Source organism: Acinonyx jubatus, chromosome E4 (assembly GCF_027475565.1).
Source record: "Acinonyx jubatus isolate Ajub_Pintada_27869175 chromosome E4, VMU_Ajub_asm_v1.0, whole genome shotgun sequence".
In the NCBI taxonomy this organism is placed as follows: Eukaryota; Metazoa; Chordata; class Mammalia; order Carnivora; family Felidae; genus Acinonyx; species Acinonyx jubatus.
Window position 1 is genome coordinate 15,572,863 of NC_069395.1, and position 13,131 is coordinate 15,585,993.

General features: G+C 35.7%; 1 protein-coding gene across 1 annotated transcript in view; it reads left to right on the forward strand.

The window, feature by feature from the left end:
* Positions 1-13,131, forward strand: part of USH2A (usherin) — a 725,654-nt gene that overhangs the window by 370,782 nt on the left and 341,741 nt on the right. The window contains exons 32-34 of the mRNA XM_015077386.3: positions 3,797-3,956; positions 5,341-5,512; positions 11,008-11,155. Coding sequence (XP_014932872.3) covers positions 3,797-3,956; positions 5,341-5,512; positions 11,008-11,155 — 480 coding nt within the window. The remainder of the gene's footprint in view (positions 1-3,796; positions 3,957-5,340; positions 5,513-11,007; positions 11,156-13,131) is intronic.

Sequence of the window (13,131 nt, forward strand, 5' to 3'; positions counted from 1 at the left end):
AAAGAGTATGGAGATGTTAACTAACCTTATTGTGATCCTTTTGCAATGCACATGGGTATCTAATCATCACAATGTACATCTTAATCTTACATGTGTTATATGTTAGTGCTTCACTAGAGTTGAAAAAAATACCCAGAATCCGACTTTTTTTTTTTTAACTTATGACAGCCTCCACTTACTTGATTACCACAATAACCTCTTAAGTGAGATTTATGCTTATGCTCTTGTTCACTATAATCTGTATTCAACCCAGCAGCCAGGGTGATATTCATGAAATCCATATGATCATGCAACAATTCTGTGGAAAATCCTCTGGAGTCTTGCTGTGTAGGATCTTGGGGATGAAAACCCCAAATCCGTGCAAAGACCTACAAGGCTCATGTGATCTGGTCCCTCATTAAACCTCTGATGTCATCTCTTACTTCTGTTTCACGTATTTGCTCTGCTTCAGCCACACTGACCTCCTTGCTATATCTGTTACAGGCATTTTCCTCCTTCCAAGCCTTTGCTCTGTTTGTTGTCTCTCTTAGAATGGCCCTCCCCGTAGAATCCCAAATTGACTCTCACCCCTTCCAAGTCTTTAAAAGCTCAGTATGTCACTTTCCTGCCAAAGCCTCCACTGATTCTTGCCTTTTAACATTACCCGGCACTCCTGATTCTTCTTGCTCTATTCTATGTTCATTATAGCACTTTGCAATTATACACCACTAATATCCTTAAACCCTGTTAGACATTTAGTTTAAAACCATGTTGTCTCCTAAAATGCAGTATTTTTTTTCACCCCAAAACCCCACACCTTACATAATCTGGGGGCACACCCTAACTATGAATGTAAGACTTGACAAGGTTTGGTATTTCAATCCCAGTTCATCAGTCATACTGGGCCTCTTAAGTAACATGACCTCCCAAACATACTTACTTCTTCATCCTGGTCTCCCCTAGTCCCCAACTAACATAAAAATGCAAGTTTCCCAATCCATGGAGGAGGATATTTTGTGACAATAGAATCAAGATATAGACGGTAACCCTGGAACCAATTGCCACAACAGACTACTAGGCATCTGAGGCAGATTAATATTCCTGGTGAGTTTAGGAGTTAGGCGATTAAGGCCACTTTCAAAGTATGAAGGCTGTAGCATGAAAGGGAATGGTTCATTCTGTAATAAGGAGATTCTGTAACGTGGTGATACCATGATGATGTAGTCTGACCTCATCGGCCTGAGGATGGTACCTAAGGATTAACTTAAGTAAGTACAAATTAACTAAGGATTTTTAGCTGTGTAAGTCTGTTCCAACAAACACAGACAAGCAAGTATAGGGCCGCATTTGAATGGTATGAGTTCCTCACCAGCTACAAACTGGGTAGCCCAATCTCGACCTCAACAAGCTAGGATGTAAGTAAAAACTTTCCCCCCCCCCCCCCACAGAGTTCAGTTGTCTAAGAACATTGTAGCATCCAGTCTTATTTGCAGCTGGGTCAAGACAGTCTAGTATGGACAGCAATGATGCTCATGCAAAATATTCCAAAGTCTCTTGGAATTGACCACATGGAGTACAATTTTGGCAGGGGCCTGTTCTTTCAGAAAAGTTAGAGGTACTCTCGTGTTCAAATACCACATCTTTCTCCTATTTGAACTGACAGACCCATCAGGGATTCCTGCTTCACTCTAGGTGCAGTGCCCTCCTTGATTTTGCTCTTGAAACTGGACTTAGAGTCACATCGCTAGCTTCTCCTTCCTTGGGAATCAAGGAATTCAAACAGGCAGTAGAGAGGCTGCATGGCCACCAAGTTCTTGGCAATCAGAAGGAGAAGGTGAAGAGGACAGGGGGATGGTTGGTCATGTGTCCTTTGCATCAAATTTTCCTATAGTAAATAGTTACACTCTTTGTGGCATATGAGACCACCGTTCTCATGATTTTTAACTTAGTAAGTTTCATAGAATATTAATCCAAATGGAGGTACCCCAGTTCTGTCTGACTTGTGCACATGTGGGACAGCATTCCTGTCATCTCTTAGCAGTTCCTGGCAATACTGTACTAGTTCACCACGGGCTCCAAAATGTCCTTGTAACATATCTTCTGACGACATTGTTTGGGGGTGCCCACCTCAACTGGTACCACTGAGTATCAGTGGGATAAAATTGTAATGAAAACAAGGCTTAATTGAAAACATGGTGAGTCTCTTCTTGATGGCCACTCTTTTGGTCTAGAGTAAGTATATTTAGTGTAAAATTATTTTTTTGCCTTTTTTTTCTGATGCCCTACATGTTTAACCAATTGACTGTACATTGCATGAAAACCAAAGTGTTCTTTTCTAGTTTACTTTTGCTATCAGTGCAATGCAAAATCTATTTCCCTAAATTAGGTTGTACTTCATTAATCTTTTAAATGTGAAATTGTAATGGTTCAAGGTTAATGAGATCTTGAAATATGTGTTACTTAAATTATGACTAACTTATTTCAAAAATATCCCAGAAAATAATTACTTCTGGTAGTATGAAAGTATGAATGATGTTTATCAACCTGGTAAAGTTGACTGAAATTTGGTTAGACTCATCGACAAAATATTATTTTTTTAAAGGTTTATATATTTATTTTTGAGAGAGAGGGCGCATATGAATATGCAAGTGGGGGAGGGGCAGAGAGAGACAGGGAGACAGAGAATCCAAGCTGACAGCACAGAGCCCAGATGCAGGATTCAATCTCCTGAACCGTGAGATCTTGACCTCAGCCAAAGTCAAGAGTCAGATGCTTAACAGACTAAGCCCCCCAGGTGTCCCTCCACAAAATAATTACTGAGTACCTTTATAAAAGAGAAGTGCTCAGAGTATTTCAGAATTGAATTAGTAAAATACAGATTGGCTTATTCTAATGCAAAGGGAAATGACATACATTAGAAAGGTAGACAGAAAGTACTAGAGAAATTCAAGCAAGGGAGAGATCATTACTAGCTAGGGTACTATCCCATTCTCTCCATCAATGGTCATATCTCACTCAACTATATCTACATCATCTCATTCTTAGTTCTTTATTCATTGATTCAAACATATATTCAAAACCTACAGTGTGCTAGACATTGTGCTAGATACTGAGAATGCAAAATCAATCCTTCCCTCACAACATTCAGTCTAATGATTAGGAAGTCACATAAGCAAATCACTGTGACAGTGTTATAATGCTATGCAAAGGTATGTGTAAATACTGTGGGAGACAAAGGAGAGGGTAATAGCTCCACCTTGTGCCAGGGGTCACAGTAGGATGTGTTAGGAGTATCTTAAGAAAAAGAAACAGACTTTTGCACTTAGCCTGGACAACTTGAAGGTCAAATAACAGGCAGGCAGGTGGACAAGAGAAGAAAAGAATTCTGCAAAAGGAATTACAAGCACAAAGTCATTGTTACCAGTTATGTATTTGCATTTCAAAAGCAACTCCTGTTGTCTTCAAATATGCTTTAAAAATAATTTAAATGTCTCATTTATTTTTCAACAGAACCATTGAACTAACTCTAAACGCAGAAAACGATTTACCTGGTGATAGACATTCAAGAAGACAGTCAAATTGTTAAAATGAAAAAGTTAAACCAAGAGTTTGACTGACACTTGTCTGTTTAAAAATAACCGTAGTATATTTAAAGGATAAAACAGCCTATATTTATTGCTATTGATTTTTAGGACTATTGATTTTTATTTTAAGCTTTACTTTAACAGTTCTAAGAAGTAGGAATGTAGAGGAGTTGTAAGATCACCTGAATAAAAAATATGATGGTAAATAAATTCTTTTTCTCTCCACCCTCTAGATTTAGCAGTGTTTACACCCCACCAGTTTCTACTTAGTGCCTGCACGCATGTGGGATGCACAAACAGTTCCCTGGTCATACTGTCCACGGCACAGCTGCCACCAGAACATGTGGATTCCCCACTTCTGACTGTCCTGGATTCTAGAACAATATACGTCCAGTAAGTAGAAATGTTTTTGTTGCACACTGGTTTATGCAAGAATCCCAGTGAGCTCAATCAAGGGAAGGGTTTGTGACATAAAATTAATTTTATTGTGATGAAATGCATAGAAGTGATTAGTTCAGTGGTTCTGGGAACCTTTGATTATCACTTGCCAACTTAATTTCCATTTTGTCTTTATGCAATCAGGCTGAGCTACATACGGACACAGATTCTGTGGAAACTTCGATAAGGGGAAACTGACCACTTACAAGACTGCCTTGAGCTTTCCATAGGGGTGGTGTTATCAGTGATGAGTTGGAATTAGAAAGTCTAAATATATATTTTCTTTTTGAGTGTAAACTAGGACCTTCTTGTTCCCTGAAAGTTGAAGTCAGAAAGGAATTTTCACATACAGGCATGTTCAGATTATTTTTGATATCGAGTGATTCTTACCCATTTCCTGATCTGAGGTGCAAGGCAACTTGTGGTACTGAATCAAAACTTAACAAATCTGTCTTGCCGCCAGTTAATACTTGTTTACATCCATTTCTGTTGGTCTCAGTTTTCCCACCTGTAAAAGAAGAGTTTGGGCTGAATAAATTATGATACTCATTCAAGCTGAAAAAACATTATGCTTCATACCCATGGTTCCAAGTCTGAACTGGCCTATTGGCTGTCAGCGCTGCCCTAAACTGAGCCCGCATTACTTATGCCAAAAGATTTCCCACTACTCTAAGTATTTCTCAGTTTCTCAATTTCTGTCTGTTTTATGATTTGCCCTGCTCATTGTCACCGACACGTTGTAAGTCCTATCTGGACTATCCTCTACTTTTTCTTTTTGCCTACCAAATCCGATCCATCAAGGATAGTCTTCTGTATCTAGGTATATTCTCACCTCATTCAAGAAGTTTTATTTGACTACTTCATCACTTCAGTCCTCAGCTTCTCTGTACTCTGTAGTTGTATGTTAATCTATGTTAGATTGCTCATTTTTGTGGCAATTGTCTTTTTGCAAAGCGACAATTATGTTATCTCTCGCTCTCCCATTTCTCATAGGTTCTCAAATGTTCTACTTCTCCCGTCTTGTTCTATGGCTTAAGTTCAAAATTAAATACTCGTGCACACATTTACTATATTATTAGCTAATTAAAATTATAAGTAACTAGAAAGCAGGCACTGTGTCATATTTTCTTTATACCATTCAGAATAGACATTTAATAATTACTTGGGTTTTTATAACTTTTTTTAAAGCTTTCAGTGTGTGTGTGTGTGTGTGTGTGTGTGTGTGTGTGTGTTTGAGTGGCATAAATCCAAGTTCATATGCGTCCTTTAAAAATCTTGCACATTTCAGGTTTGACTTGAATGAATGATGGATAGTCATGCTATATTTTTCCATTCCCAGGTGGAAACAACCAAGAAATGTAAATGGAATTCTGGAGCGCTATATATTATATATTTCAAATCACACGCATAATTTTACAATTTGGGATGTCATCTATAACAGCACAGAACTTTTTCAGGATCACCTGCTTCAATACCTGTCCCCTGGTAATAAATATCTCATCAAGCTGGGGGTAAGTTCACTTTACTTCTGTCACTTTCTCTTCCTTTCCTTGCTGCTTCTCTTTCCTTTGTCCCATCTACTCTCTCTCCCTCACTTAAAAAAAAACAAAAAAAAAAAAAAACAAAAAAACACACAAAAAACCCAAAACCAAAAACTCACGTATTGCTATTGAGACAGAAAACTCCTTTCACATTGTAAATGTGAATATGATCTAATACCTACATATTTATTTTATATTGTACAAAATGATAGCATAACAATCTGAGTCAGTAGATTTTTTCTAAATCTAATTTGGAATTATCAGAAATTATTTCAGTTTTGTTATTTCTAGAATGTCATAATTGATAGGACTTTTTCTACAATGCCTGAATTAATAAGGTTATTTCCCCATGGATCTTGTATTCATTCGGAAAACAATGTACAGTATGAAAACTTAGGTCTTATATTTTAAAAATGAAGGTTTAAATGACCCTCAAATATTCTGGATTGTTATTATGTTCTGGTTTACATTACATTTCTTTCTTGAAAGAACAGTCACTTAATAAAACCCTAGAATCAACATACTTTAGAGGTCTTTAGACAGACAATAGCATTTTTTAATGCAAAATAGCACTTTTATACAAAGGTCTTTTAAAAGACCTTGATATTACTGTGGAATTTATACTCAGTACTTCCTTTTGTTTTTTGATGAAATATAATCTTTTTTAAGTTTAATAGCACCTCTGAAAATAACTGAATATAAACATGAGATTGTCCCTATTTGTTTTAAACACACTCTTCATTTTATAGCAATACCTATATAAGGATATTTGCTTTGATAAATGCCATAGAAAATATTCTGCTCTTGATTATGAATAAATTTACATTTATGTAGACACTGTGTATGCATTCATTTTACTTAACATGCTCTTGAATGCTCTAAATATTATACCACGAGAAAATAAACTACATTCAACTATTGCTAACTGTCTGACCTGACACCACAAAACAAGGGCAATCACACAATGTTAAAAATCCTGTTCAGAACTGACTCCATGTGCCTAGGTGTTCAGCACACAGATTGGCTTACAAAACAGCATCTTTGATTACTTACTTGTATTACTCAATATGTAAGAAATATATTAACTTGATTTTCAAAAACTGATACAGAAATCCACACTATTTTCAAAACAGTGGTATTATCAGAATCCAGAAAATACTCTATTGCTTAGAAGCAACCAAAATTAAGTAAAAATTGTTGTATTTTTAGTTTTTATCAGGAGACAAAGGTCATGAAACAAAGTTATACTCCCAAGGCGAGTTTTAGGATATGCTGTGCAGTCAGTAGAAATCCACCTCAATATCCTATTTTGTATACATCTATATCTTTAAAAATAAATACCCCTCGATCGGAAGTCTGCTCTCCTGAGTTTCAATTCAGACTTTACTAACAACTATGTAACCCAAGGCAAATTCACTTAACCGCCCTGATTTTTGCATTCTTTCAGCCTAAAATTGGGACTTTGAACTAAATGATTTTTAATGTCTCTTTGAGCCCTAAAATTCTATGACACTAAATCATTCTATGATTCCAAACAGTATTCTATGGAGTCAAATGAAATCTGTCAGCCACTGAGTAATGTTGATGCAGGATGCCATAAAGATGTGGAAGTCTTTGCCCTAACTCTTGTTAAGGAAATAAATTTGCTCACGCCATTTTTGATTTTTTTATATCATTGTATTTATTAGTGCAGAAAATACACTAATATATTTTTCAGGAAGTACTCAACTAAAAAGTTTTTTTTTTGTTAACTCTATAACCAGTAAATTAAATGAACCAGAACATTTTAGGTTCGTCTTGGTTAATTGAAGGATTATTATATGTTTCACAGTTTCCACATAATAACTGGCTTTCAAGGTCATTAGATTAGTAGATGGAGATTAGGTTCTAAGCCAAGTGGAGTTGCCTTTATAGTCGGTCTTAGCATATTGAAAGTTTCTGAAAAATAAAACATACAGATGGCCAAGCCTTTAAGAAATAGAGGAAGATACACGAGGATTCAAACCGCTGTGATTTACTCTAGACTCAGAGAAGGTGTGTTACTTCAAGTGGCTTCATGTAATATTTCCTTTTAACTAGATTATAAACTCCTGGAGGGTAGAGACAGTATCTTTCAAAATTCTATCTGTGGAGTCAAGCCCAGTGCCTGGTAGAAATTGGAAGCTCAACCAACGATTCCTGAATGAACGAACACTAAGTCTATTTATTTCATAAAGAATCTGAGACTTCTGGTATGAGTTAGACGGTTTGCTGTACAATGTGGGAGTCGAGGACTGTGTGGTTCCAAGCATATGTTTTTCCTGCTGGAAGAAACAGCATGACATGTCACTACATTCAACAAATGGTATTGTGGAGTGTGGTAGCTCCATATAAAGATAATAAGCCAAAAATTAAATAAAGAAGCTAGTACCACAGACAAGTTTCAGTATATGTGTGGTCTGATAATTTTCATATTACTGCTAGACATTTACCTCTTGATGAATGCTAAGTGTATTTCCTGAAAAGATTCTTGGACATGATGAACTTAATTTTTCAAAAGATCATTTATAGATAGCATGGCCTTGTTGTATTTCTTCGCACTTTAAAGTATGTTGCATTCTTAATATCCTCAGAGCCTGCTTATCTGAAAACAAACTATTGATAAGGAGAATGCTAGCTTTGGATTTTCCTGACAGCCCTCATTTCAAAATATTTGATATACATTGATTAGTTACTTATGTCCTTGCCCCAAAATTGAATCCCCTATTTGGTCAGAGGTTACTGGTTGTTTCAGAGTGGTAGTATCACTTTGTAATTTAACAAAAATGGCTGCAACTGATAAAAGCTATGGGAGATGAGTTGAAGCTCCTTATTGTAATGGCTCAGAGGCTTTCAAAGACCTTGCCATTTCATAAAGGCATCTTGAGTCAATCCCACCCTTTTGTTTAGTTTTTCCAAACCAGAATTTTAATCAGCATTCAACTGCACTGCCTGCAGTGGCCCCTGGTGCTGGCAGGTCAGACAAGATACTGATTGATTCAGTTTCATTTAGATAATATCTGTTAGATGTGACCAATAGGAAACAACTTTAAGAGCATTTATTTCCTTGTTGAAGGAACTGCTCACTTAGCACCTCTAAATGTATGCAAAAAGTACATGGAAGAAACAAAATAAAATATTGTGCAGGTAATTTTGTTACTTCAGCAGCCTCTTTATAAATTCAGTTTTATTTGCAAGAAAAATTCTCTCATAAAGTACTTGGATTCCTCCAAGGCCTCTTTGCCAAAATATGAATTTATGGATCTCAGATGACACAGCCCAAAGAACAATCCTTCCAAACCACAGCATGGCTTTATTTATCCCAAAAGGCATCCTAAAATTCTCAAAGCAAAGTAAATTCCAATTCACATTTTGTTTTTAAATATACATATAATTATATATCATTTAGTACACTATTTCTTTGAGGAGAGTTAGCTGGGGACAATTCTTAGGACATAAATAAGAAAAAAATAATAGTGACAAATAGACTATTAGAATTAAATCCCAGTGTGTTATAAGGTTAATAATAAGATGCTCCAACATTTTTTCCCCACCTAAGGAAAAAATCTAGGAACTGCAGGTGGGCAGATTTAGCTCTCTCTGAGGACGGGAAAGACTGTTCTTTCCATCTATTTCCTTTGATAATTCAGCTGTTCCACTTGGCCTCTTTTCCTGCCATGTTTTCTAGTGGACTTTTAGCATGTTTGAAATGTTTTATTTTCATTTTTCTATTTTAATGTTCAGATAGTTTTTTCTTGGGCTAACAATGACATGTCCTAGAGCTTGAGTCAGTGTTTGGCCACAAGCTTAATTGATTCCTCTTTATTTGCAAAGATTGTGTTCTCAGGAGGAGTATGGTTTATCTCTTACATATATATGCACATGCTGTAACTAAGAATTAGAGGAAACCCACAGAGGTTAATTAGGTCCCAATCTTAATGCAATTTTATGTCCAAGCCACAGTTTAACCCATCAAAAACTTGCTTACGCTGATGAGAAATTATCCTGGAGATATGGGCCACTGTTACATTCTTCCAAGAGAAAGTGAGATTGATCTCACTTATTATATATACTTATATAATGTCATTTATTATATATACTCCTAATAAAGAATTTGCAACTATTTGCAACAACTTGGCAAAAAGTATACTTCAACTAAGAAAATGTCTTTAAAAATAAGTCAACTCTCTCTTATTTTTAGGAGAAAGAAGATCAACTGTGTTAAGTAGCAAAAGGTTGTTCCCTTAATATCAAAGTGAAAAGCAGGGAACAGGCCTAAAGGAATAAAAAGGTGTTTTAATTTTTTATATTAACAATAACTACCTTCCTTGAAAATGGACTAAATATCTGCTTTTTACATCATCCTGTGATTTTACTTCATTGTCCTTATAGGTTTTTGGTAAATTGTAGTGTTTTTTGAACTATTTTTTTTTCTTTTTGAAACATTTTAAAATTTTATCGTGTAAATTACAAGTGTAACCTAAAAATATGCGGAACAAAGCTTAAATGTAGTTTTTTCAAATATATGTGTTATATCAAGATATAATTCCTCACACTCTAGCAAATATATTCTGGAAACACCCTGTTTGTATGTCTCCCTTTCCTGGAGAAATGCTTATCCAATAAGTTAGGCAGCAAAGCTAATTTCCTAATACACTTAAACATTTATTTTGGAATTACTTGCAGTAATTTCTGGGTATCTTTAACATACGTGTTTTCACTGATGACATTAGTAATACCTTATTAGGGAGCAGGACGATTCTGTGATCACTTTAAGTGTCCTGGCCGTGTAATCAGCCCATTTCCTCTAGCACTTGAGTAAATGATTTGACCCTTTTCACCATCAAACAGTCATTCAACAGCTGCTTTGTTGTTGAGATATGAGAAATACTATATTGTTCATTTTCACATTGTGTTATACTTTAAACATATTGGTCACATGATAACAAATAAAAGACAATTATATTTGCCACAGATCTTTTCTTGTCCTACAAATCACTTGTTTTATCCTAAAGTAGTTTCAGTCTCTAGTACTGTTCTCAGGTAGTGTGCACACACACATGCGTGCACTTAATTCATTCTAGAAAACCCTGGGTAAGGCTAATTTCATCAAGGCTATTCACCCAGGCAATATATGCCCTACCTCTAGGCTCTAACATAGGAATTACTTACAATTCATACATGCATACATTCTGGGTTATTTTCTAATTATTGGAGATGGCTGTCTCATGTCCTAAAAGGCAAACTAATTAAATGTCAAACCTCAGCATTGAAACAAATATATTTAGTGGAGGGGGGGGGGGAGATAAGGAAAACTATTTTTAAAAATCCTGAACTCTTATAATGAATTATCTTTTTTTCAATGCTCACTTAAACTTTTGGGACCCAGAATGAAATGTGTGTGTGTGTGTGTGTGTGTTTGTGTTTGTGTTTGCATCTCTCCTCAGGCTTGCACGGGAGGTGGGTGCACAGTGAGTGAGGCCAGGGAGGCCCTGACTGATGAGTGTGCACCCGAAGGTGTTCCGACCCCCACAGCGTACTCCTATTCACCTTACTCCTTTAACATCTCCTGGACTGAGCCTGAATATCCAAATGGTAAGTGAACTCTTTTAGCCTCAAGTTAAAAAGATGATTAGCAAAGGTAAATTAATATTCTAAATGGCAGCTTATATGTGGTGCTTAATTTTTAATGATCATTTTAGCACATAAAATACCTGAGATAGTATCATTGTCTGTAGTTGGGAGACTGTAGTTTTTAGGCGAACACACAATTTTGGTGGCTCAAAAGTGCTCCCTTTTGATAGTTCTTGTGTACTGCATCTTATTGTTTAATACATTCCAGAAAAGGTTGAAAGAACAGATGAGGATTCCCAAAGTGCTGTTGTGACAGTGACATTATATTTGCAATGACTCTCTGGTTTTGACAGTCTGTTCGTTCTTGAACAGGGAGAGAGGTGGAAAGCCTGTGCACATAACGTATTTCAAAATGCCTTTGATTTCACAAGTTCATCTTAAAAGAGACGACTTGGAATCTGTATTTTTAACATATTATATGTAAATATGTCAACATACAGCTTTTAAACAGTGTCTATATTAAATACATATATATATTAGGGACACCTGGGTGGCTCAGTCAGTTAAGCATCTGACTTTGCCTCAGGTCATGATCTCAGGGTTTGTGCGTTTGAGCCCCGTATCTCTGTGCTAACAGCTCAGACCTTGGAGCCTGCTTCAGATTCTGTCTCTCTGTCTCTCTGTCTCTCTGTCTCTCTCTCTTTCTGCCTCTACCACACTTGAACTCTGTCTCTCTCTTTCAAGAATAAATAAACATTAAATTTTTTTTAAATATACGTATTTTACACTTGTTGAGCTTCATATAGATTGTGTAGATTTCTAAGTGATATACACATCTTTGCGTAGTTTAGAGAATTAAGTCAGCCAGGTAAAGTTGTCTAAAATAAAATCTTATTATAATGATTTTGTAATAACTTGGAGGTAGAAATTGCTTTCTTCATTTATTGTAAATATCTTTAAGTTTCACACAACACAGTGTCATTGTTCCACACTGATAGAAATTTATTAACATCAAGTCTTGCTCCCTTTAAAACACATATCAAGGCTTTAAATATCATAGAAATTGTTTTAGGTAGCTAGTTACTGAATACTGAGATAGCCTCTTTTAGCATAGCCAAAGAGAATGGAAGAAAAAAATGATAATTTTATTAGTTTGTCTTTTGTTTACTATGATATTAATTATTCTAGTCATCTCATTTTAATTAAACTTTTGGCAAATGCATTAGATATATTTGAGGTAATGGAGAGAGCTCAAATAATTAGAGTGATTATCTCTGCTTCTCAAGTGATTCCTATACTGTTACAAATTTTCTAATAAAAAAATAAATGGATCTCTATTTGATACTTACATTAAACAGTCAAAAAAATCTTTCCATCCTTTGTGCTCCACAAATGAATCCAGTCCATGCAATGCAAATTTGAGTGATTTATTCCAATTGGATTGCTGTTAAATGCCATCACGTGATTTGCATCATAAAATACAGTACTTTCAGTCATAACGACTGGTCATTGCAACTCTGGAACAGCAGCTCTACTTGGGATCCTAGGTTGACTGGAGAAATACTTACCACATTCCAAAGAATATTTGTATATTATGTTTTGTGTATTTACAAGAAACTTTTAAATATATGCATTGAAACAAAAAGAACTGGAAAAACTTTGGATATTTGCATAAACACTTTCATATTCTAAAGTGTTGCGTTTAATCACATTAGAATTTTCAAAATTTTGATTGTGGGCAATGGTTAGACAGTTAAAAAGTAATAATGTTCATTAAAAAAAAACTTTCATTACTTCTGTCTTCACTTTCCCCAAATTTTCCAGTGTTTGGTTTCTACTGTCCATTGTCTGGAGAGGGATAATGTGATTCTTGGAAAACTCCTTGTTCCTCTATTTGTTTTTAAAGCCTCCATAATACCCCCTGAAAACCTGAAGAATAAAATCCAAATTCTTTAGTCTGGCATTCAGGTCACTCCCCACTTGTGGCTCAATCTGCA